The sequence below is a fragment of the Electrophorus electricus genome, chromosome 14 (genome assembly GCF_013358815.1).
Source record: "Electrophorus electricus isolate fEleEle1 chromosome 14, fEleEle1.pri, whole genome shotgun sequence".
NCBI lineage: Eukaryota > Metazoa > Chordata > Actinopteri > Gymnotiformes > Gymnotidae > Electrophorus > Electrophorus electricus.
In genome coordinates, this window is record NC_049548.1 from 14985191 (window position 1) to 15008147 (window position 22957).

At 40.9% G+C, this 22957-nt stretch overlaps 3 protein-coding genes across 3 annotated transcripts; 2 read left to right on the top strand and 1 right to left on the bottom strand.

Moving 5' to 3' along the window:
* The first annotated feature begins 206 nt into the window (after positions 1-206).
* Positions 207-9527, top strand: eif3c (eukaryotic translation initiation factor 3, subunit C). The gene is given in 23 exon segments (XM_027026204.2): positions 207-349; positions 937-1055; positions 1147-1212; positions 1338-1527; positions 1746-1871; positions 1965-2016; positions 2154-2269; positions 3534-3661; positions 4175-4423; positions 4627-4768; positions 4909-5034; positions 5109-5202; positions 5650-5837; positions 5956-6180; positions 6415-6606; positions 7144-7315; positions 7535-7694; positions 7935-8000; positions 8103-8190; positions 8273-8438; positions 8771-8812; positions 9119-9159; positions 9161-9527. Coding segments are annotated over 22 exon segments (2766 nt in total). The 5' UTR covers positions 207-349; positions 937-954; the 3' UTR covers positions 9197-9527.
* A 2016-nt stretch (positions 9528-11543) lies between these two features.
* prodh2 (proline dehydrogenase 2) lies at positions 11544-14577 on the top strand. The gene is given in 12 exon segments (XM_027026209.2): positions 11544-11804; positions 12090-12107; positions 12109-12150; positions 12152-12282; positions 12640-12766; positions 12913-12987; positions 13139-13219; positions 13325-13468; positions 13555-13721; positions 13816-13926; positions 14055-14143; positions 14263-14577. Coding segments are annotated over 12 exon segments (1428 nt in total). The 3' UTR covers positions 14445-14577.
* Positions 14578-16198: 1621 nt separating this feature from the next.
* tbx6 (T-box transcription factor 6) lies at positions 16199-22008 on the bottom strand. Its single transcript, XM_027026195.2, is given in 9 exon segments — positions 16199-17652; positions 17654-17903; positions 18106-18361; positions 18447-18511; positions 18590-18660; positions 18822-18965; positions 19177-19444; positions 19803-20013; positions 20921-22008. Coding segments are annotated over 9 exon segments (2736 nt in total). The 5' UTR covers positions 20991-22008; the 3' UTR covers positions 16199-16251.
* Positions 22009-22957: the final 949 nt, after the last annotated feature.

The following is a 22957-nucleotide window of genomic DNA, read 5'->3' on the forward strand; positions in this document are numbered from 1 at the left end:
CATTACTGCCCCACTCCACTGCAGTAGGGGGCAGTAGGAGCGCCTGCGCCTTCATTACTGCCCCACTCCACTGCAGTAGAGGGCAGTAGGAGCGCCTGCGCCTTCATTACTGCCCCACTCCACTGCAGTAGAGGGCAGTAGGAGCGCCTGCGCCTTCATTACTGCCCTACTCCACTGCAGTAGGGGGCAGCAGCCGCCTGCGCCTTCATTACTTCCCTCTCGCCGGAAGTAGCCGAAAAGGCTTGCGCGCACGCTGGCGTTTGCAGTGACAAAAATCGGCAATCTGGATCTTAAATCGGATATTAACAGTTTCCTAAAGCAAGAATCGGTTATTTTTATCAGATAACAGGTAGAGTAACTGGCAGCTGTTTATGTTGTGTTACAAATCGTATTAGAATCCTAGGCTGAATATTAGCCGTTATGCCTAAGCTTGTCCAGCCAGCTAACCAGCCGCTTAGCCACCTGGCGTTACCTTCGTAGAATCAACATCTCTGTCTGGACTCGAGTTTCGTCCACTCAAGTAGTAATAAAGTTAGTTAGCTAACTAGCATAGCTGTTCCTATGTGTGTCTATTGTTTTTCCCTGTTGTTCGCTGGGTGCCAAAATACCCTTTATGACAGTTTCTTGACCGTTAGCTAGCTTGTGCGTTAGCTGAATTGTGCAGAGTATAGCTAAAGATAACGGCTAGTACCAGCCTTCTTATCGTTAACGCCAGGATGGTGGCGTGAAGCGAGTTAATGTTATAGAAGTTATATATTCCATGCGATACGATTAAATAAAAATACACTAGCGCTAGATATCATCCGATTTAATGCACAGAGTTCAAGTCTCGCTGTGTGACTGATTTTTTTTTGTTGTTGTTAACAAAATTACTTATCGTTAGGTGGACATGACTTTGATCTGTCTTGCGATGTCATGTTTTACTCCTCCCTACAGTGTTAGCAGCTATCTGGGATGTCTCGTTTTTTCGCCACCGGATCCGACAGCGAGTCGGAAGAGTCATCATCTGCCGATGAGATCACCCCTAAAGCAACCGGGACTACTTTCAATAAGCAGTCAGTAGTCTGCTTTGATACTTTCATTCTTGGCACAAACATATTCACCGAACTGTTTTATATGTGATTTTTTTTTTGGTCTTTTCTTCAGGGCTCTGTTGCTTAGTGATGATGAGGAAGACACTAAAAGAGTTGTACGTAGTGCCAAGGATAAGAGGTGAGAGGGATTTGGTATTCTAGTTAGTTTTGTTAGTTGTTACACTCTTACTCTGCTATTTTATGTTCTATGCAGCTGTTTGTTTATGCGTAGTGTAAATCCATTTGGCATTCTCTTTTCCTTAGGTTTGAGGAGCTGACAAACCTGATCAAAACCATTCGCAATGCCATGAAGATTAGGGACATGTCAAAATGTCTGGAGGAGTTTGAGCAGTTATGTCGAGCATTCCTAAAGAGTAAAGCAATAGTGGACAAAGAGGGTGTACCACAGTTTTATATCCGCCTTCTAGCCGACCTGGAAGATTACCTGAACCAAGTACGTGTAACAAAAAGAATTGTAGTTCACTCAGATCTTAGCTAAAACTTCAGAAATACCAGTGAGAAGCCATTCACGTGTAGCATTTTGCAAATGGGTCTTTATCAGCTTTTATTCTTTATTGTGATAAAAAATATTTACTTATTCGTAAATAAAATTATCAAAATAGTTGTCTGGAAATGGCGTATTCAAAGTTTACAAACTATTTTCTTTGGTAGCTATGGGAAGACAAAGAGGGTAAGAAGAAGATGAACAAAAACAATGCCAAAGCCCTGAGCACCCTACGTCAGAAGATCCGCAAATACAACCGCGACTTCGAGACTGATATTGCCAGCTACAAGGAGGTCTCGATCAGTGCCCTGATACACATTCATATGAAAAGTGGTCTCGCTGTATTATTGCAAAACTGCAGTTACGCTCCTCGCACTTGCTTTTAGAATCCAGAACAGTCTGCGGATGAAGAAGAAGAAAAGGAAGGAGCAGAGTCGGGTATGCTCTGCGTTTCTTCAGGGTTATCTGTGAGGATCACTGGATGAGACTTGTCATTTAATCCTCATTTGGATTACACTGTGTGATGAACGCTACTCATTGTGTATCTTTGCTGATGGCTGTGGTGTGATCGTAAGGCTCATCCTCTGAGAGTGATGACGAGGCAGCGGGGGAGGGCAGCATCACTGCTAAGAGCTTCATGAAGAAGAAGCCTGAACCGGCCACTGAGGCCAGCAGGTTCCTCAAGACAGCTGTGAGTTAACAACATTGATGATAGTTTTGTTCAGCTCCTTGTATATATGCTTTTGAAACAACTTTAAAGTATTAACACTTTTTAGTATTTAGGGGGAAAATACAGAGCAAAAATGACAACAAAAAAACACTAAAAATGAAATGAAATGTAGATAAACAAAACGAGAGCACTTGCAAGCCCCTTTTACTCAATGCATTTACTGTCATTCTGAACAAGCGTAAACAGTTGATTAAAGGGGACACATGGGGCTGGCAACGGAGACTATAACTTCCTATTTTATAACAGCCATGAACTTGCAAGTATGTAGCCTAAACTATGGATTAATTTAACTCTTCTTAATAATAATGCATCTGAAAACAGCTGAAAAGTAGGCTTTTGAAACTGTAAGTGATGGTGTAAATTTAATAGATACATAGTTGAGTTCTTGTATGATGGCACTTGGACTGTGTGTACAATATTTCAAAACTGCTCTGGGTAAAACATCCATTTTCACTCACCTGACATACATGCATTAAATTCTTTCCTCTTTCTTTTGCCCAGATAGCTCAGGGGTCCCTCTCATGTTCAAATGATTGATTAACATTTTTCTATTCCTGCATACACTCAACCTTTATTTTCCATATAGGTTAGAGTAAAAGCACTTCATTGTTTAATATAAAACAAATTTCAGGTAACTAGAAAAAGAAAAGCAATACAACCATTAAGAGTAAAGGTAAAATAGTAGTAGTAGTAATAGATTTACAATAAATTCCAAAGGCATTAGAAGAATAACAATATAAGCAATTAAATCAGCTAAAAGAAGTACAAACAGAAGTAAAAGAAGTTTAAATATGATGAACCACGTTTTATTCTTTAAAAAGTTGCATATTTTTTGCCTCAAATTACTTACAAGTTTGTTCATGTGATATTTAACTGTTATTTTCTCATCATGCCAAATTCCATGATGCCTAACCTATGCTCTTTAACTCCATCAAACCATGACCCATTCATGGCAAAGTGATCAGATTATCATAATGCGTTAAAATCTGGTGAATTTAGACTTTTCTGCATTAAGGACTAATTTATATTCAATTTGTAATGACCACAGTTTCCATCATGATCGGCAAAGTTCAGTCTGTCTAAATTGGCATGTGAATCTGCATAGTGCGCAAAAAGCAGTCTAAAATGTAGCATGCAAGAGAGAATAGCATGCCATTGGTAGGAGGTGGGAAACACCAGTTTGCCATGTATGAGGGGAGTATTAATTGCCTTTGCTTTGGCGTAGGAGGATGAATCTGAGAGTGATGACGAAGATGATGATGAGGACTGGGGCTCGGACTCCATGGACAGTGGGAGTGAGAGCGAGGACAATGAAGGCAACACTGCATCCCTTGCTGTGGCCTTCCTCAAAAAGTTAGTAAGGAACAGTCCCACGTGCGTGCATAGTTGGGGTTCAGATATACTGGCCTAACCCGAGTTACACAATATGCGATCTTTAAAAAGTTAGCGCAGTAGTAGCCTGTCCAGTACTGACATTGCAGAAGACGGCAATATGCAAATGAGCCCTTAAACAAATCACAAAATGTGCTATGTGCATCCTGATTGATTGATTGATTGATTTCAGGTGATTCAGATGAGTGTTCTGTGAGTTTTTTAACCAAGTCATATTAGGGATTTGTTTTTTCCATTTTAGAACTTTGTTAAACTTCTACATGTTAGAATTTTGCAGTAACCCTGCAGCATATAACTTTTAACTATATTTGTTATCCATGGGGAAAACCCACTTTAGAGCAGGCACACCTTTGGCATCTACACAAAGAAGTACAAGGAGGTTCTCACGTTAGTCCATGCAGGTATTAAAACAAGGGGCAGTCTAAGTTGCGCAGTGGGGGAAAGCACTTTTAAGCGTTTACCTCCCTGTCTCAGGACCCAGGATGCAGACCGACAGACCAGCAGTAGACGCCCGAAAAAGACCAAGCAGAAGGATCGTGCAGAAGAGGAGGCTGAAGAGGAGCCTGAGGGAGAGGATGGGGAGTGGAGGGAGGTGAAGGGAGGTGTGCCCATGGTGAAGGAGAAGCCCAAGATGTTTGCCAAGGGCACGGAGATCAACACTGCTGTGGTGGTGAAGAAGCTCAATGAAATCTTGCAGGCTCGAGGAAAGAAGGGGACTGACAGGTATGCCCTCGTCAATATATAACTGTATGTAGCAATCAGACTTTTTACACCTTTGTATGAACTTCGTTTTTTGACAACATGGATTAGCAGTTTAACAACATGGATTAGCAGTCACCAACATTTTGATGGCAGTTGATTTTCTAGGTAACATTGTATGCTGTGCTGCTCATACTCCTTGTCTTAAAATTGTGTGTGTCTGTCAGAGCTGCTCAGATCGAGCTCCTCCATGCTCTTGCCGCAATCGCAGAAGAAAATAACCTGGGAGAGGGCATCATGGTCAAGATCAAGTTCAACATCATAGCCTCCCTGTATGACTATAACCCAAATCTAGCTGCATTCATGAAGGTTAGAATCATTCACATCATTTGGACAGCCTAGCCTTGAAACACGAAGGTTTTCATGAAGAAACCTCCATTGTTCATAGTATAATAGTTCACTTTTTTTCCCCCTTGCTCACATTTTCTTTCTCTCTTTCTTCCTCTCAGCCGGAAATGTGGAAGAAATGTCTGGATTGTATTGATGAACTTCTGGACATCCTGTTTGACAATAATAACATCTTCATTGGCGAGAATATCGCTGAGGATAGCGAGAGCCTAGGCATCTCTGATCAGGTCAGGAACTCTAACGATGTCCTGAAAGTCCTTGTTGCAGTTCACATTCCTTACGTTGTTCTTGTTTGTTGCAGCCTTTTCGTGTTCGAGGCTGCATCCTCACCCTAGTGGAGAGGATGGATGAGGAATTCACCAAGATCATGCAGAACACAGACCCACATTCCCAGGGTGAGTGTCACACTTGGCATTCTGATTGCCAAAGAGTTTGATAGGCTAAGCAAACACATTTGGCAAATTGTCTCATGAAGCAGAGCAATGGCATTTGCAATTAATGTTGACATAGATGGTGGAAACATTATCTAACCAGCTATTCCCTGTTTATTTTCAAGTTTATATGATGCATTTTCAGTGGGTGTTAAAGGTATTGGGAGATGTAGCTAAACATATCTAAATGCATGGTATAAATTTCTGTGGTAAGTTTGTGGACGTTAGATTGTCTTTTCTGTTTTGTTTTTTTAAGGCGTTTTAAACAGTGGGTCATTGGTTGGGCTGTAATGGGGTTCATAGGGCTCTGCTGACCAGCTGATGAACTGAGTGAGGTTCTTTTTAAACCAGTGTTCACCAGCCTAGTCCTCAGATTCCCAACACAGTTTTAGCAAGCATTTGCCATTCCAGAGTACGTAGACAACCTGAAGGACGAGGGCCGAGTTTGTGGCATCATCGATCGTCTGCTGCGGTACCTGGAGGGCAAAGGCAGCACAGAGGAGATCTGCCGTGTCTACCTGCGCCGCATCATGCACACCTACTACAAGTTTGACTACAAGGCACACCGGCGCATGCTAGGCCTGCAGGGAGAGAGCAAGGTGAGCAGGGCCATCTGAGATGAAATGAATGCGTGTGTTCATGTGCACTAAAACTTGCCACCTTAGCCGTAGCTGTTTTACTTACAATGTAGCTGACCCATTGCTCCCTCCCTCCCAGTCCGAGCAGGATCAAGAAGAGAGCGAGGGAGAGGATAGTGCCATCATTATGGACCGTCTGTGCAAGTTCATCTACGCCAAGGACCGAACTGACCGCATCCGCACCTGCGCCATCCTCTGCCACATCTACCATCATGCTCTACACAGCCGCTGGTACCAGGCCCGTGACCTCATGCTCATGAGTCACCTGCAGGATAACATTCAGCACGCCGACCCCCCTGTACAGGTACAAACGTGCACACGTGCTGTTAAATACTGGTAGGATAATGTTCGTATATGCCAAGTTATCACTATCTGTTGGTATGCTACACTACTGAGTTAAAAGTGTATAAACTAAAAAGTAGTTTGATATGGTGTGGAGAAACGATGAGGTTCTTGTGCTTTAAAGAGAAGTAATGTTTTCTACGCATTTTAGGAGAATTCTTGGTTGAATGATTGCGCATTTGTTTCCGTCCTTCAGATCCTGTACAATAGGACCATGGTGCAGCTGGGCATCTGTGCATTCCGTCAGGGCATGATCAAAGACGCCCACAATGCACTGCTGGACATCCAGTCAAGTGGCAGAGCTAAAGAGCTGCTCGGCCAGGGCCTACTCATGAGGAACATGCAGGAGAGGAACGCAGAGCAGGAGAAGATTGAGAAGAGACGACAGGTATGGACAGCCATTGGTGCTGTAGGACAGGCAGAGAAAACACACATTCACATTTATTAAGGGAAAGAGGAATTTGTTTTTCAGTTTTAATGATGTTACTTATATGTGGGGATAGTTGTAGGAAATGTTTTTAAAAAGAACCTGTCATGTTACACATGCATATATTTCAAGTTAACACTTCTTGTTTTGTGGAACATCAGAATGAGTCCTTCTCCCTCAGCTCCATTCGTAGACACTTATGGACTACTGCTGTCTTTAAGAACACATGTATTACTCCACAGCTAAACAATAAGACCATTGTGTTTGATTGCAGTCCTCAATATATATGCAGGAATTTCTATTAGAATCTGTACGTAAATTTGTGTGTGTGTGTGTGTGTGTGTGTGTGTGTGTGATGGATCAAGTCACTTTTTAGGGCAAAATTCAAATTCTTTTTTTTTTTTCTTTTTCCCCTAGCTTGGTTTAGTAGTCACTATATAAAGTTCAGATAAGACCTGTAGCTCCATGTGGATGGTGCATGATCTTGGTGTCTCTTAGGTTCCCTTCCATATGCACATCAACCTGGAGCTACTGGAATGTGTGTACCTGGTGTCGGCCATGTTGCTGGAGATCCCCTACATGGCAGCCCATGAGTTTGACGCCCGTCGCAGGATGATAAGCAAGCAGTTCCACCACCAGCTTCGCGTTGGAGAGAGACAGCCGCTTCTGGGTGAGTGCTCAGACATCTGCTACACCTAATGAAAGGGTGTGGATGTTTGAGTAAAGGGAGGGAGGTTACATTTAATTCTTTCTTGAGGTAATATGTTTAGGGACTCCATATGGAGTCATTTAAACAGCAATCATCTAGACATCCAAACCTTGTTGGAATACTGGGGTCTCTAACCTTTGGCAAACCTCAACTGCTGATCTGCTCTTTGTGCCTCTGCAGGTCCCCCTGAAAGCATGCGGGAGCATGTGGTGGCTGCCAGCAAGGCCATGAAGATGGGCGACTGGCGCACATGTCATTCCTTCATCATCAACGAGAAAATGAATAGCAAGGTGTGGGACCTATTCCCTGAGGCACAGCGCGTCCGAGAGATGCTTGTCAGGTCTGCATCCATCCAATCTAATCGCAATACTTTACCCAGAAATGCTAGAAATTATTACTTATTATTACTGCTTATTACTTAGAAATTATTACTGCTGCAAGAAAGCCAGGTTACTGTTGTACCAAAATATGTTGTACTATCCCGTTCCTGCTAGCTCCTTATTCATGATGAAGTTCTATTTAAAGTTAGTCTGCTTTCCCTTTCATTGATGCTTGGCATTTTGTTTTTATAAATTTGCAGGAAGATTCAAGAGGAGTCTTTGCGTACTTACCTGTTCACCTACAGCAGTGTGTACGACTCGATCAGGTACCACTACCACCAAATGCGTATCGCCTGACTGGAACTTGATAGTTTGATTTCAATTCCCTCAGTGATGATCATCACATACTTGTTCATTACTTCCCACAGTATGGAGACTCTTTCTGAGATGTTTGAGTTGGAGTTACCGACAGTTCACAGCATCATCAGTAAGATGATCATCAATGAAGAGCTAATGGTAAAAGCAAAACTGCCGGATTGTTCAGTTGTATCTGGGTCAGTTACAGGTAAGCTGTAAAGTCCTGAGGGTTGTCTTGCAGGCATCTCTGGACCAGCCAACCCAGACAGTAGTGATGCACAGGACAGAACCCACGTCCCTGCAAAATATGGCCTTGCAGCTGGCTGAGAAGCTGGGTGGCCTGGTGGAGAACAACGAGCGCGTCTTTGACCTCAAGCAGGGGGTCTACGGAGGCTACTTCAACAGAGGTGAGGAGCCCCTTAAAATTTTGTAGCTACAATGTTATGGTGTTGGTATGCTGAGCTGCCAAACGAACCACTCGTACTGCTACCCGACTGCGAAAGGTTTTAGTCACATACTGGATAAGAGATTATGAACTATAGCAGTTACATAGTAGCTGTCTATGGTGGCTCACCCTTAAGTTCTTGTTTATTTAGTGCTCCAAGAACTGTACCCAAATATTTAACAGGGATTACACTGGGCAGTTAAAAGAAGGATTAATTACTTAACACTGCTTTTGTTTTTGTTTTTTTTGTTTGTTTTTTTGGGTTTTTTTTTTTAAAAAAAACCTCTCCAACAGATCAAAAAGGTGGCTACCAACAAAAGCAAGGCTATCAGAGAGGTAGGTTTGTTCATGAAATTATACGGCATGTCTTGTTGCATCATTACCTGGTTATGTCTAAAAAATCTGTGGAAGATGCCTAAAACTTGTTCAGTTCACGACTGTTATTCTTCGTCAAAGTACTCAACGTACCTTTATGAGCTAATGTAATTGTGATTTGTTCTGCTCTATGGATGTAATTGCTATGTATGCTAAAATGTTTGAACAGTGAACTGCTTGTGTGCTAGCTAGCTATTTTGTTGAGTAAGACAAAACTGCCAGTTCGCCTTCTTTACCCCCACTCCCCAATTTTTTTGTCTCTCTCAGATCAGAAAAGTGGCTATCAGCAGAAACAGAACTACCAGCGGGGGGGGCTACAGGTCCCAGACTCAGGGCTCTTACTGAGGATAGTAAAGCACAGCCGCACAGTAACAGGAGGGCCGGCTTTCAGTCCAAGACTGGAACTCATCTAACTACTTCAAAATGAAAGCCTGTGTACCAGGACTCTTTATTGTGAAGTAGCTTGAGTTAACATTCTTATTCAGACCTATCAACAATTTTGTTGTTTAGAGATGGTTTCCCCTTAATTCTCTTTTATATAGTAAAGGTTGAGGTGTTTGAAATAAATTAAGGGAAGGAGATGGTTTTGTCAGAGATTTGGCAGGCTTGTGAAAGGCAGGTTGATTGTGTGATGTCTAATTTGATGAAACAATAAACATTGAGTTTATGAAGCGGCTTTCTTCTTCCTGGTTGTTAATCTGGCTTTTGACAGATTGTTGGAATGCACTGCTGATCTGCTCTGACCAGAAGCAATATTGCAGATGTATAAGAAGGCAGTGGTTTCTCAGTGGTTAAGGTACTTGATTTGTAATCGGAAGACTGGTGGGGCTTGAACCCACAACCTAGTTGCCACTGTTGGGCCCCTGAGCAAGGCCCTTAACCCTCAATTACTCAAGTTGTACTCAGTCATAATTGTAAGTTGCTTTGGATAAAAGTGTCAGCTAAATGCTGTAAATTAACTAGAAATTCAATACTGACTAATGAAATCCAGAATCTAATCTGATCATGTGGAAGATCTGATTCCAGACATTGCCTCAAATTGTTACAAAGTAGTGGAGCAGGGTGATGTGAACAGAACTATGACAAACTAGACAAAGTGATTTCTTTAAAAAAAAAAAAAAATTTAATGTCAAATTAGTAATGCATATTAGAAGATACAAGTGTTATGGCACCCATATGAGAACCTAAATTGCCTTTCTAATAAGTAGGAAGTAATTCCGTATTACTATTTTGCTACTGTAGGTCTTGCATATGGCAAAGTCAAAACCAAGTGGCAAATGTGCACACAAGTACCTACAATAAAACCTTACAATTTGAGTATTGTTTCAAAGAGTTTAACTATCAGGCCAGCAAAATGTCAACTCTGGAAAAGTATATTTTCTCCTGCAAGTAAAATGTAGGACAAACTGCATTAAGTGCATGAATTCACTATGACATTTGGTCAATTCAGATGCCTGCCGTGTTGCATATAAAATTCTGGTTTCAGACTGGCCCAGTTTTGCTAAGACATATTGCAATTTGTTTATGGCACACATGGCAAAAAGATGACATTCTGAACTTCATTTAACAGAATTGCCTTTGCCGTGCTAGTTAAAAGCCAACTGATAAATCTTGTACAACAATACAAGAAAAGGATCTTTACAGATGAGATACCCAAGCATGGTTGCAAACTTGTGTTGGTGCCCCATAACTGTATATGATGTTATTTTAATTTGTTATTTCAGTAATTTCATACAAGAGTTAAAACTCCTGAAAGCATGCTTAAAAGGAATAAGAATTTTTTTACATTTTGAATGACATTCAGGATGATGTGGAAATATTAGGATTTCTTTTTATTGAACAATGTGCTTAAATAGTAAAACATTAGATCAGATTAAATGTCTTGACCTAATACCTGGAGCAAAAACGTTTATGGCTCGGTCATTTAAATTGGACTCTATAGTTTTGAGTTGTGAAAGCAAATTGCAGGTGGTTTGTTAATTTTGGTCCATAGTTTGCTTGCTGGGTCAGTTTGGAAACAAAGTCCACTTGTACACATGTTGGAAAGGTCACTGACCGATTCTAACCATCACGTAGACTGGATCAGTTTCACCTCTATACTTCTAAATATTTGTGCTTTACTGTTCAAAGCATTTGGCAGTCTTCAGGGGGGTAAAGTTATGGGGAGGAATGTATGTCATCTCACTGTGTCACAGAATGTGTGCTATTGAACAAAATGCAGGAGAATAGTTCTGGTGAAGATACTATACTAGAGGTGTTCACCCCTAAGAACCGACCCAAAGTTCAGGCTGTTTGTCAGTAATTACCACAAACCCAACCCTGGCGTCACAGGCTCTTGTCATCATCTTTTTTTCTCTCATTATATATTCACTTGTTTAGTCTGGGCAAAGGGTTCACTTCAAAATATGATGCCTGTGACTCGACAGGTAGACAGGATGATTCAAGTGTAACTTTCAGGTAATGTAACTATTTGATGAAACAGATTTGTACTATTTTGTTAGTGAGAATTACTGTACTGGAAGGAAGAAATACTGCATTCATTACTAAACTTACATGGTGAGTTATAGGTAAGAGAGAAAGAAGACAAGACCACCTATCTGCTGGAGATCAATACTGTATTTGGAATAGTTTGAAGCCCTCCCTCCAACATAATCACACACTAAGGTTAAAAAAAAGTCAACACAATCCAAGGATGGCTTCGGTTCTAATGCCACACACTTTACGCTGCTTCCTGTCTTTGCGTGTGATGGGTGCACCCCCTCGAAAATTGACATCAGAGCGTTCAGGATTTGCCCCCATCAGGAGTCAAAACTTCAGATTCCCAGTTCCATCTGCCCCACTGACCTTTGAGGATCCACAGGCATTCCGGGAGAAGAGCTTATGGGAGCTTGTACGAGCGCTCGGAGTTTTCAGGCTATGCTCTTTTCCTTTGCTGGTCAACCACTTTGGCAAGGTGAGATTCATTTACTCAGATTTGACATGTCTTGTTGGCACAGATACTACTATGGTGAGGTGTCTGTCTGTTTCACCTTGACCTTTATGAGGAAGACACACACACACTGTAATGTTTGTTGTAGATGTTGTAGATTTTTTTTTTTCTTTCATACAGTACATTCCTGTCCACAAGCAGTCTGACTGAATAAACTTCTGTTCTCCAACACACTGGATCTAAAAGGAAATAATGCATGTGTCTGCATATTTCTGCTTGTGTGTTCTTTGACACATCTCTTCCTCTCAGATCATGTCTTTTGCACGGGACCGTCCTTGGAAAGAGGGGTTTCAGCATGGTCCTTCGTCCATTTTGTGTATGCTCAGTTTGTAGCAGGGGAAACGGAGCCTGAGATTGACAAGTCCTTGAGGAAGATGAGCTCACTGGGACTTAGGCCTATGTTGGCTGTGCCCATTGAGGAGGACCTAGGAGAGAGCACTGGGTAGACCATTCAGAAAACCATTCTAGCAACCTACACATTTTGTCTGGTATCTGATACTTTATTTTAATAAAATATTCAAGGCAATAGAGTAGAATTTTCTAAAATGCAAAAGAAAGAATTTCATACACTGACTTTGGAAAGTAGGGTGTATTTTAGATGATGAAGCTAAAGTATACCATTTTCAACAATACTGTTAATTTCCATGCATCATTGACTTAGGGTTAGCTAGGATTATAGTTAGTTGAAAGCAGAATATGAAATGTCTGATAGGTATCTTGGGAAGAATAGTTAATAACCCATCAAAACATAACTGACATACAGCAGCTTCTTTCTTTTCTAATGTTACAATGTCAACAGAGAGCAAAGGTACGATGACAACTTGGCGTCCATGTTGGAATGTGTACGCATGTCCCACAGCAATTCTTGGAGCAAAGATCCCATGATGCAGCTGAAGATCACAGCACTGGTCAGCCCAGAGCTTTGTGTAAGTGACTGATATATAAAACCAAACAAAACCAAATGGCATTGTTAACAAAAACACCATTTAATGTTCATCCTAGCTGCATTAATGCAATAATACACAATGTCAGCCCAAGCTATTGAATTGACTCTTTACTGCCTTTACTTTAGGTTAAGCTGACATCTTTGATGAAGGAACAAAAGTATGATCTTAACTTCTTTGTTAAAGCTATGGATAAAGAGGTAGCACCAGGATGATAATAATAATAATAATGATAATGATGATGATGATAAAATTATTGTTATTGTTATTTATACCAAGTTTGAGACATTTTCAAGTCGAAAACCATTCATCAAGTTTGTTTGTGCTGCATGACTGTGAGTGTCTCACCGACAGGTGGTTACATTTCCTGGCCTCAGCGAGAGTGAAAACGCACATTTTCTGCGTGGCCTGTGCAGACTAAATCAAATAGGACAGGTAGACAACTTTAAGACACTCAGTATCAAAGCTTTAAAGAATTCAGCTATGTGCTAAAACGTTTTTTTTTTTGTTGTTGTTGTTTTTGTTTTTTTTTGTTACCAGGCCAGTATTAACAAAGTCAGAGTTCTAGTTGATGCTGAGTATACATACATGAACACTGCCCTCTCAGTCATCACCATGGCGATGATGAAAAAGTTCAATCAAGAGGACGCCTGGATCTGGAACACTTATCAATGCTACCTAAAAGTTAGTTTAGATGTTTTTGGCAAGCTTTCTTTACGCTTGACACATCATGAGTATGTACAGATGTGAGCTTTCTCTCCTTCCTCCAGGAGTCAAGAGACCTTTTGCTCAACGCCATTCGCCTGTCTGTGGATGAATCTTTCTGTCTTGGAATTAAACTTGTACGAGGTGCCTACATGGACAAGGAGAGGAAGTTGGCTGGCAAAGAAGGCAGAGATGACCCCATTCACCAAAGCTGGGCGCAAACAAATGAAAGGTAAAAGGATCATAAAGCTAGAGTAGTGGATCCCAGGAATTACTTGCATGCTACAGTTCCTCGCCCTCATGTTTTGCACAACATTTACCTGCAGCTACAACGGCTCTCTGGAAATTATGCTGAACCTCATTTCCCAGAATCCAGACCGCTACAAGATCATTGTTGCAACTCACAATGAAGAGTCCGTTAGGAGGACTATAACACAGTATGTCACCATGTGCATATACACTGTGGTTGAGGAGCTGTTAAACTAATCCTTGACCAGAAACAATTTCTGACAGAGAATCCAAATGATTGGTTCATGGTAAAAAACAGCACTTATCTCTTTTTCAGGATGGATGAGTTACAGATCAGTCGAGATGGGGGTTTGGTGTGTTTTGGCCAGTTGTTGGGGATGTGTGACCATGTGTCTCTCACTCTGGGTAAAACCCATCTACATCCTTCATCCCTGCTTCATTTTCTTGAAGCACATGTGTGCAACAAATGTTGATATTGTTATTTGGTCTTCCTGTGTCCATTCCTTTGTCCCCTTCCTCTCCAGCCCAGCAGGGTTTCTCAGTGTACAAATCTGTGCCATACGGTTCAGTGGACGACACACTGCCATACCTGGCACGTCGAGCGCAGGAGAACCGCGCTGTACTGCAGGGCATCCGCAAGGAGAGAGATCTGTTACGGCGAGAGCTATGGCGCAGACTTCAGGGGAAGTTCAGTGGCTCTAAATAGAGCAGGAGAGATTTCTGTGCAAAGAGAATAGGGCTTCAGAACATTAAAGTAATATTTTTCAACCTAATCTCTATCTACTGAGTCTGTAGTGTATGGTCAGTTAACACTGTCAACAATTCAACAGCCACCCTTATGCTTCCCTTTGTAATGTGTTTCAGTATAACAGTTTTTCCATTCTTTTCTAGGTAAAGGAAAATTCCCTAATTAATTTGGTTTGAAGAACACTTTAAAATGGATTAGAGGTAGTGAAAAATAGCAATTTGTTAAAAGATGTTATACTTGGGTGCAGTATAATATACTTGAAAGTTATACTTGGGTGCCACACCAGTAGGAGCCTCAAGTTTTAATGTACAGAGAAAAACTAATTTTTAAGGTCTGTAAAGGAATTCATAAATAATCAAGGAAGTATATAGAAATAAAATAGTTCTTAACCAAAGCTACTGCCAGTTTAATTGTGTCCTTTTAGTTTAGGGCCAAAATCTGACTGATTTTTTTTTTTTTTTTTTTTACTTCAAACAATCAAATGAATGTGAGGGTAAAAATGCTGGAGATATTATAATACATCTATGATTTGCCATTTTACCAAATGACTAAGCGCATATACTTGTTCCTTGCAAACTATTGTGTGATCAAATGTCCTACTGTCCTTTTCATGAGCCTTTGAAATCAATTAAACAGTGAAATACATTTTATTTCTAATATGATGAAGCATAATAGACCTACATTTTCTGTGTTTTTGGATCTTGCAAGGTGTTTGAAATCTTGTAAGACCTAGGATGTATTTGCTATCTATGGTTTTGTTTACCTAGTTCCCTCTTTTTTGTCCTCTGGATCACCAAAAGAAGAGGAGCCTGTAGGTATCACTTGCTATTTAATGACTTTGCCCTACTGCCCCAGTTCACTTGTTATATTTACATTTTATGGCATTTATCCAAAGCAACTTACAATTATGACTGACTATAGTTTGAGCAATTGAGGGCCTTGCTCAGGGGCCTAGCAGCAGAACCTTGGTGGGGCTTGAACTGACAACCTTATGATTACTAGTCAAGTACCCAAACACTGTCTGTTACTGAACAAATGGGTAAAATACATTATTTCAACTTGGAAAATGCGAAATTGTGCTGAGGCTGTGCATTCCATAGATGAGTAAGATGAAGAAAGTCAAAGCATTATACAGCTGATTTAGTGCACTCCTATGCCATGTTGATATTTTGCCTATTGTAATGGTTTTGGTGGAGGTTTCTTATTTCTTGAGAGTGAATATTTCATTTCTATTTTGTGAAATGTAATATGCTGAACAATGACATAAAGAAAGTTTACTCTAGATTCATGCGATCTCTAATATTAACTCAGGATTGTTTTTGTATGACAGATCGTTAAGTACCGTGAACAGTTTTACACTTCCTCTGCCCTTGCACAGTTTATCTTTCAATGACGTTATTGATGGTAATATAGATGCATAATGATATTTTGTATAGTGTATAATGATATTTACTGGGGCATTTTTGTTTTGATTTAAATAGAGTTGTATTAAGATATTGCTGTTGGGTATTGAAGGGAAAGGCCATTGCAAAGCAATTTGAAAGAATGTCAGTGCCCTGAAATAGTGAAAGAATCAGAAAGGAAGGGTGCTACAAACACACTTTTTTTTATTTTGTGGCAATACATAGTCATTTAGAACATTAATCAAAGATTATAAACAACCTTGGGACACTCAATTGATCTATGATAAATTTATCTATGATTAACTACAAAGCTTTTTCATATGCACAATTAAACAGATTAAAACGATCTTCTGAATGCCTTTTCAGAATGTAGGTCTTCCCCCAAGGTCAAGGTAGGGCCCTTGACTGTTAGAGTGTACATGCTGGGTCTGTCTAAAAATGTGTCTGAGTGGTAAATGGAAGGAAGATCTGGGGTCCTGGCACAGACGGAGAGGATAGGAAGGAAAATGGTTATAGAGGGAGGGTGGAGTGGAATGATCTATAGGAGGGAGAATTGGAGGGTGCAGTACCACATCTGGTAGGTAAGGGGCAGCTGGATTAACCTGAGAAAAAGACCCTATCTCTGATGGAGCAACAGGAGGGTAGGCATTGGTGGAAGATGCAGGATAATGTGTATGAGACGAGCTTTGGTGAATGGGGTGGTTTTGGAGGGCTGAATGTGGAAGATGGGAAGCTACAGAAGCCTGTATATGAGTGAAAGGCTGTGAAGGGATTTGAGAAGGGTTAGCACACTGGGGAGGGACATGAGAGAAAGGGGAGGTCGGGAATGACTGGGAGATAGTGGGCTGGATTTGGCTCATGTTGGGAAGGGCCTGAACACCATGAGAAGAGCCAACAGATGCCATGGCTAGATTCTGACGAGGATGTGGTCCAGGGATGGAAGTGTGAAAGGGATATGATACGTAAGGGGTTTGAGCTGAGGTAGACTGGGACCCAGAGACTGCATGTGTGGGCAGAGAAGCAGATAAAGATGAGAGAGAATGAGCAGGGGCAGGGTTAAGTGTGGGGCCAGAGACAGCCTGTGTTGGCACTGGGTTTATCGGACTGGAAGAAGAGTAAGCCACAGAAACAGGTGTTGAATGAGTTTGGAAAGATGAAGAAGGGTTTTGAAGAGAAGCTGAAGATGGGTGTGTGGTTGTGAAAGAGAAAGCCACTGGGGCTTGTACAGACGGAGAGGCTGAAGGATTTGAATGACTTGGCTGTGATAGAAAAGGAAAGGCAGTTGTGTCCGGTACCGACGAGGTAGACATACCGCTGGAGGTGGTTTCTTGCATAGAAAGAAAGGGGAAATCAGTCTGGACCTGGTGTGAGTCTGGTGTGACACTAATAGGATTGGGCTGTGGCATTGGAGGAAAGGGGAAAGCAGATGTGGGTAGGACTTGCGTTGATGGAGTAGTGGGCTCTGGGTTGTTGGAGGACTGCACTGGGAGAAACGGAAAAGCAGTCGATGCTGAGTCTTGGACAGCAGAGGGTGTAGAATTAGAAGATGCCAACTCTCCATCAACATTCTGGTCCTGAGCTGTGTCTATAGAAAGGCTGGAACCTGTGGTGACAGCCTGACATGAAGATGGAGGAATGGATGAAAAGGATGTATTTGTAGGTGTGTGAGGGCCTAGGTTATCTTGGGATGGAAGAACAGAGTGGTAGGAGGATGTGGGGCTGCAGCTGGGAGAAGAGGAGTGAGAGGTGGAGGAATATGTAGCCCCTGGAGGCAGAGTTAGAAGAACAGGTGATTGAAGAAGAGGAGTCCAGAATTGCATAGTTGGTTGAAGCCATGGAGGAATAATCTGGCAGAGAAGAGGGGTTAGAATGGGAAGATGGTAGATTAGATGTCTGAGTGGACGACACAGAATAGAGGGGTGAAGGCTGAGGAAGAGGCACTGGTTGGGGAGATGATGTTATTTGTGGAGATGTAAATGCACTGTATGAAGAAAGACGTATAATCTGTGTAGATCTGTAAATGAAAAGGGGAACAGAAGAGAATAAATGTAAATAATTGTGAATGATTAAATAATTTAAAAAGAATTACAGAACTGAATTACTGTCATTGTTTTCATTGTCATAATTGTTTAAAACAACAAGTCGCAGCCTATGGCCAATCTTTGTGCTTGGATTCAGTATAAATATATTTCAGTGTCTTCATTTCTAAGACTCACCCATCAAGCAATTCATTGTTAACAACATTATCTGATGTTGACTGAGGTTGGTTGTCTATAGAATCAGTGATCTCTGGGATTGGATGTATCTGGGTCATTTGGGATTCCAGATATGCTTGTCTAGAGTTGATCTGCTGTTCTGTCTGCTCTGGAAAAGATGGCACATCAGAGCAGAAGTCTGAATCAGGCAGAGTGGACCTCTGAAGTGCCATAGACTGTGGTAGCAGCTCCGTGGAATCACATGGGTCACATGATTCTTAAGGAAAGAGAAAACACTGAATTATGGAATGAACTGATCAGCAATTTTCACACATTTGTTATCACTAAAGCAATTTTATTACCTATATCTAAAGGTTCCTCTTGATAGGGCTGGGGCAATTTCCGCTTCTGTCTTGCATCTCTTTGTCTGGAAAGAATGAGATTTAAAATTTTCATAATTTCTTATACTTTTTATGCATGCATGTTTCCTGAATGTGTGACTCACTTTTTGCAGTTCATGCCATCCTCCCTGAAGCCTTTGGCAAAGGGATTGGAGTTGATCTTCAGTTCAGTTATCTAAAAAGATAAAGAATTTACAACTCAGACTATTTGTTGTGTTAAAGTTCTAATTTTGTCTGAACTGTTCACTGTGTTGCCTTGAACATAGTGCTCATACTGTACAGAAATAATTCACATGTATAACAAATGTCATAATCCTTTAATTTTGGTTTTCTCACCTTGTTGTTCTGGTAGGCTGTAACTGTAATGAACTGGGTCTCAGGAAAGATGAAGGAGTGCTGAGATCCTCCCCACATCAGCACATCTCTGGCCTCAATTACATGCACTCGGGGTTGGTATTTGTGCAGAGAGTGGAGAATGATCTGATGAAGACGGGGAGGTTCAGCATGAAAACATTTGTGCAGAACACAATGATGTAGTGATGTGATGTTATTGGATCCTTAAGAATCATTGCTGATTTGGTTAATTAGTACAGACATGAAAAAATTACAAATGTTTCCTGTATTTTCTCTTAAATGGTTTCACAAACATGAGAATAACATAAAACCGCCATGAGGTCATGTCTAAACTCACATATCCCAGTGTGTCCAGTGTGTTGTTGGTAAGTTTGGCTCGATGGAAAGATATGATGCGGTTCTGCCAATGCTCTCCAGTAGCAGGAGAGTCTGGGTGGATGAACACCCGGTCTGGAAGTCGGGCTTCAGCCCCACCCACCACCTGCCAGTTGTCATCTTGGAAACGATAACGAGAGGAGTCCACAGGTACGATATCCAACAGGAGAATATAACGCAGAGATGGGTTCAAGCCTGTCAATTTAACCTTAAGCTGGGGAAACATCCGTCTGATGGTGAAAAAGGGAGATAAATGGGAATGAGAGAGTAAATATCAAATATATTGCATCAAATATATTTTCCACATTCTTCAATAATTAAAAATGTTCATAATATTATGAGACATCTGAGGGGATTACTGCAAGACATTCAAAATCACACACTAAATCTAGATATAATCCAAAATACACATGTCCAGGTCAGTCAAATAGACCTCTGAAAGAAACTCTTCTTCTGAAAGAAGAGAACTTCATTCAGTTCTACCATGACAGTATAAATTGTTTTACATGGGCACTAGACAAAATGTAATGACCTATGATCTTCCTTTAACTCATGCTTCATTTTGTACTTTAGTCAAAAATGCATTACCTGCCCTTCTTGGTGATGATCATCTCAGTGCCAACAGTGCTAAACTGTTTCCATAGTGATATATTCTCCAGTTCCATCTTTACAGTCTCCTGAGCTTTCCCAGTAGTCTCTCTGTTTGTAGGGGCTTGGGGCAAAAGGCGAGGGGGGAGGTTTCTTGCTGCAATGTCACATGACATGGGGTATAGAGGCATATGGTCTGAGGGCCCTCGATCTGGAGGGTAGAAAGACAATGACAGCTCACACCAAACAAGCAGAATAACTCTATGTAAGACAGAGCTGTATAATAGCCCTGGTTAGCCAGATTTGGTGTATTAGCTAAGTGTCAAACTTTTGATGAGGTGAATATAATGTCTTAGAAGTCCCTTCAAGAACTAGTGTAACCTTAGAAACAGTGATGATTCAAATGCAGACTGAAAACCCATCTATTCATGAAATATTTAAATATACTGACCCTGCTCCTATATTGATTGACTAAACTAGTTACACTGATGTTGTCTAACAAACTCTAGTACTTATTGTTTAAGATAGACCTTATACATTTTGTACTTCTAGGCATCAGCAGTGATCCTTGTATTTCTACAGTATTCTAGTTCATTGGTATGTTTAATTCTAACATACTCCACTGGCTAGGATGTATTCTATGCGTAAATGACAAAGCACTTTTTGTAAGTCACTCTGGATAAGAGCATCTGCTAAATGCTGTAAATGTAAATGTGATGAAAAATTTCACTCCCCAATAACACAATCTATTGAATCATAAAATTTTAATTTCAAACAGTGAAAATCCAGTTTTAACTGGTATAAAGTCCCCTAACAATCTTGATACAGTTGAGACCTTATTGATTTAGGTGAGACAGCTCTTTTCCAAAGGGTCTGTAAAAACCCTATATGAATATGCGTTAATAGGTTATTATTATTTTTATAACTCCCATCTTTTCGTCCCTTTCGTTCACACAGACTTACTGGATAGACGTATTCAATTTTTTCTGAATCTCATCTTAGCCAGTGAATCAAGCCTTTCACATCCTTATGAACCAGAATTACCAACATTTGGTCTTTTCCTCTCCTTGCTTGTTTTTCTCTGATAGTCACTTTAATAAAAGTAAAAATTGCCTTACCTCGATAATAGCAGTCTCCAAGTCTTGGAGCCGCCAGGGCCAAACTGGGGTACATCTCCACTCCCAGCATCTTCTCTGGGTACCCTTTTTCTTCAGATCTCCTGAATGACTTATGAACTTATTTAAAGTCTTAACATGGTTTATGTTCCAGTAGTCTACAGTTTGTCTTTTGTCTTTACCTATCTCTATTCTTCCACTGGTGACTGTCGTGATCTGCTTTTCTTCTTTTAACACTCATGGCTCTGTCCCTTTGTGTTATATAGGTGAGTGCGTGTTAGCACATCTACCAAATGGTCAAGTCTTCACACCCCTACCCCATTCTCCTTCTGTGTTCATCAGGCCACTAGGGTCCATACTCCTGTCCTTTACATACTGCCTAAGCAAATAAACATACATACACACACACACACACTCAAATTTATGTACAGATTCTAATACAAATTCCTGCATGTATATCGAGGACTGCAATCAAACACAATGGTCTTATTGTTTAGCTTTGGAGTAATACGTGTGTTCTTAAAGACAGCAGTAGTCCATAAGTGTTTATGAATGGAGCTGAGGGAGAAGGACCCATTCTGATGTTCCACAAAACAAGAAGTGTTATAACATGTAAATTGAATTATATGCATGTGTAACATGACAGATCCTTTTTAAAAACAATTTCCTACAACTATAGGTCTCTTTTTTCCTGATTGCCATCACTACAAAGATTTGTGGTCTCAAAGCATGTTGTTTACTTTGCAGATGACACACATGGGGATTCCCATCCCCTGTGATGTCCGGTGCATGGTGGGAGGACGGATAGACAGTGTAATACCACAAACTAAGGAGTCTCAAGTGTATTGATGATGGATGGGACAGATAACCTACATATGTGCCAACGAGAGCCTGTTTGAAGAGTTCCCTTTTCCATTAACGTTTATTTTGTTTTGAGTCTTAATAGCAACTTTACCATGCCAATTTAACCAACTTTACAATTAATATTCAGACATACTTATTTCCATGTTTACAGCCTTTGTGTGCCACAATAAGAAACAGATTAGGCACTGCATATAGAAGCCTGTGAGATATCTGAAGTTAAAATCACATGTACGAGGACCTTATTTCTTTTTCTTTCTTTCTTTCTTTCTTTCTTTCTTTCTTTCTTTCTTTCTTTCTTTCTCTCTCTCTCTCTCTCTCTCAGTAGGAGGTGGAGGGCTGGGTTTGCAGGTGGAACCATCTGATATGCAGTTTGGTCTTACTGCTACAGTTTGCTCTCCTAGATAAACACTATGACTCAGACACAAAGAAGCCACATGTCTCAAAAACAGCCTTAGAATAACACGCAGTTAAAGAAAAACATGGAACAGAGACACCTGATGACAAATTCAGCTCCCACAGGCATTAAATCTGCTGCCCTATACACTTAGTTCACATTGTGAATGGTACATAGCTGTTGAATGCAGTGCATGGTATGGGGTATATTTTAATTCACTGCTTTTTATTCCTCTCAATAATAAATTGTACCTTCAGTGATTGAAAATCCTTTGGTCTCTTTTATTTTTATTCTACCTTGTAGTCAACTGAGCAATCTTTAGATTGTTATCCTAAGTTGTTACAATAAACGTTCTTTAAACCGTCCCTTTTCACAGCGAAAACATGTACATATGTAAACCTGCAAACAAGTTAGGCTTAGATATGGTGAGCTTGATAAGGGTTCTGTCTCAGGAGGTCCCCTGAAGACAGTCAGTGAGTGTCTTCAACCGTGGGCCCTACGAGTTGAGCCTAAAGTTGTTTTCATTTGCCACCTGAAGGATTGCTAGGGGGATATAATGCAGACCGAGGAGAGAGGGGAAGTTGAGGTGTGAATCCTCCACCTCTTAAAGTCTCTCCCAGGGTGGGGGGGCAGGAGTCATTAGGTGTAATGACCTTTAATGTGTTTACGAGCAGACAGGTGTGGCCCTTTAGGTCCCAATAGTAGTACTAGCAAGCTCAGTTTAAATTAACAGCAATACACATGTTTTTGCTCATAACAATGAACAGTCCCGGGGCGAAATG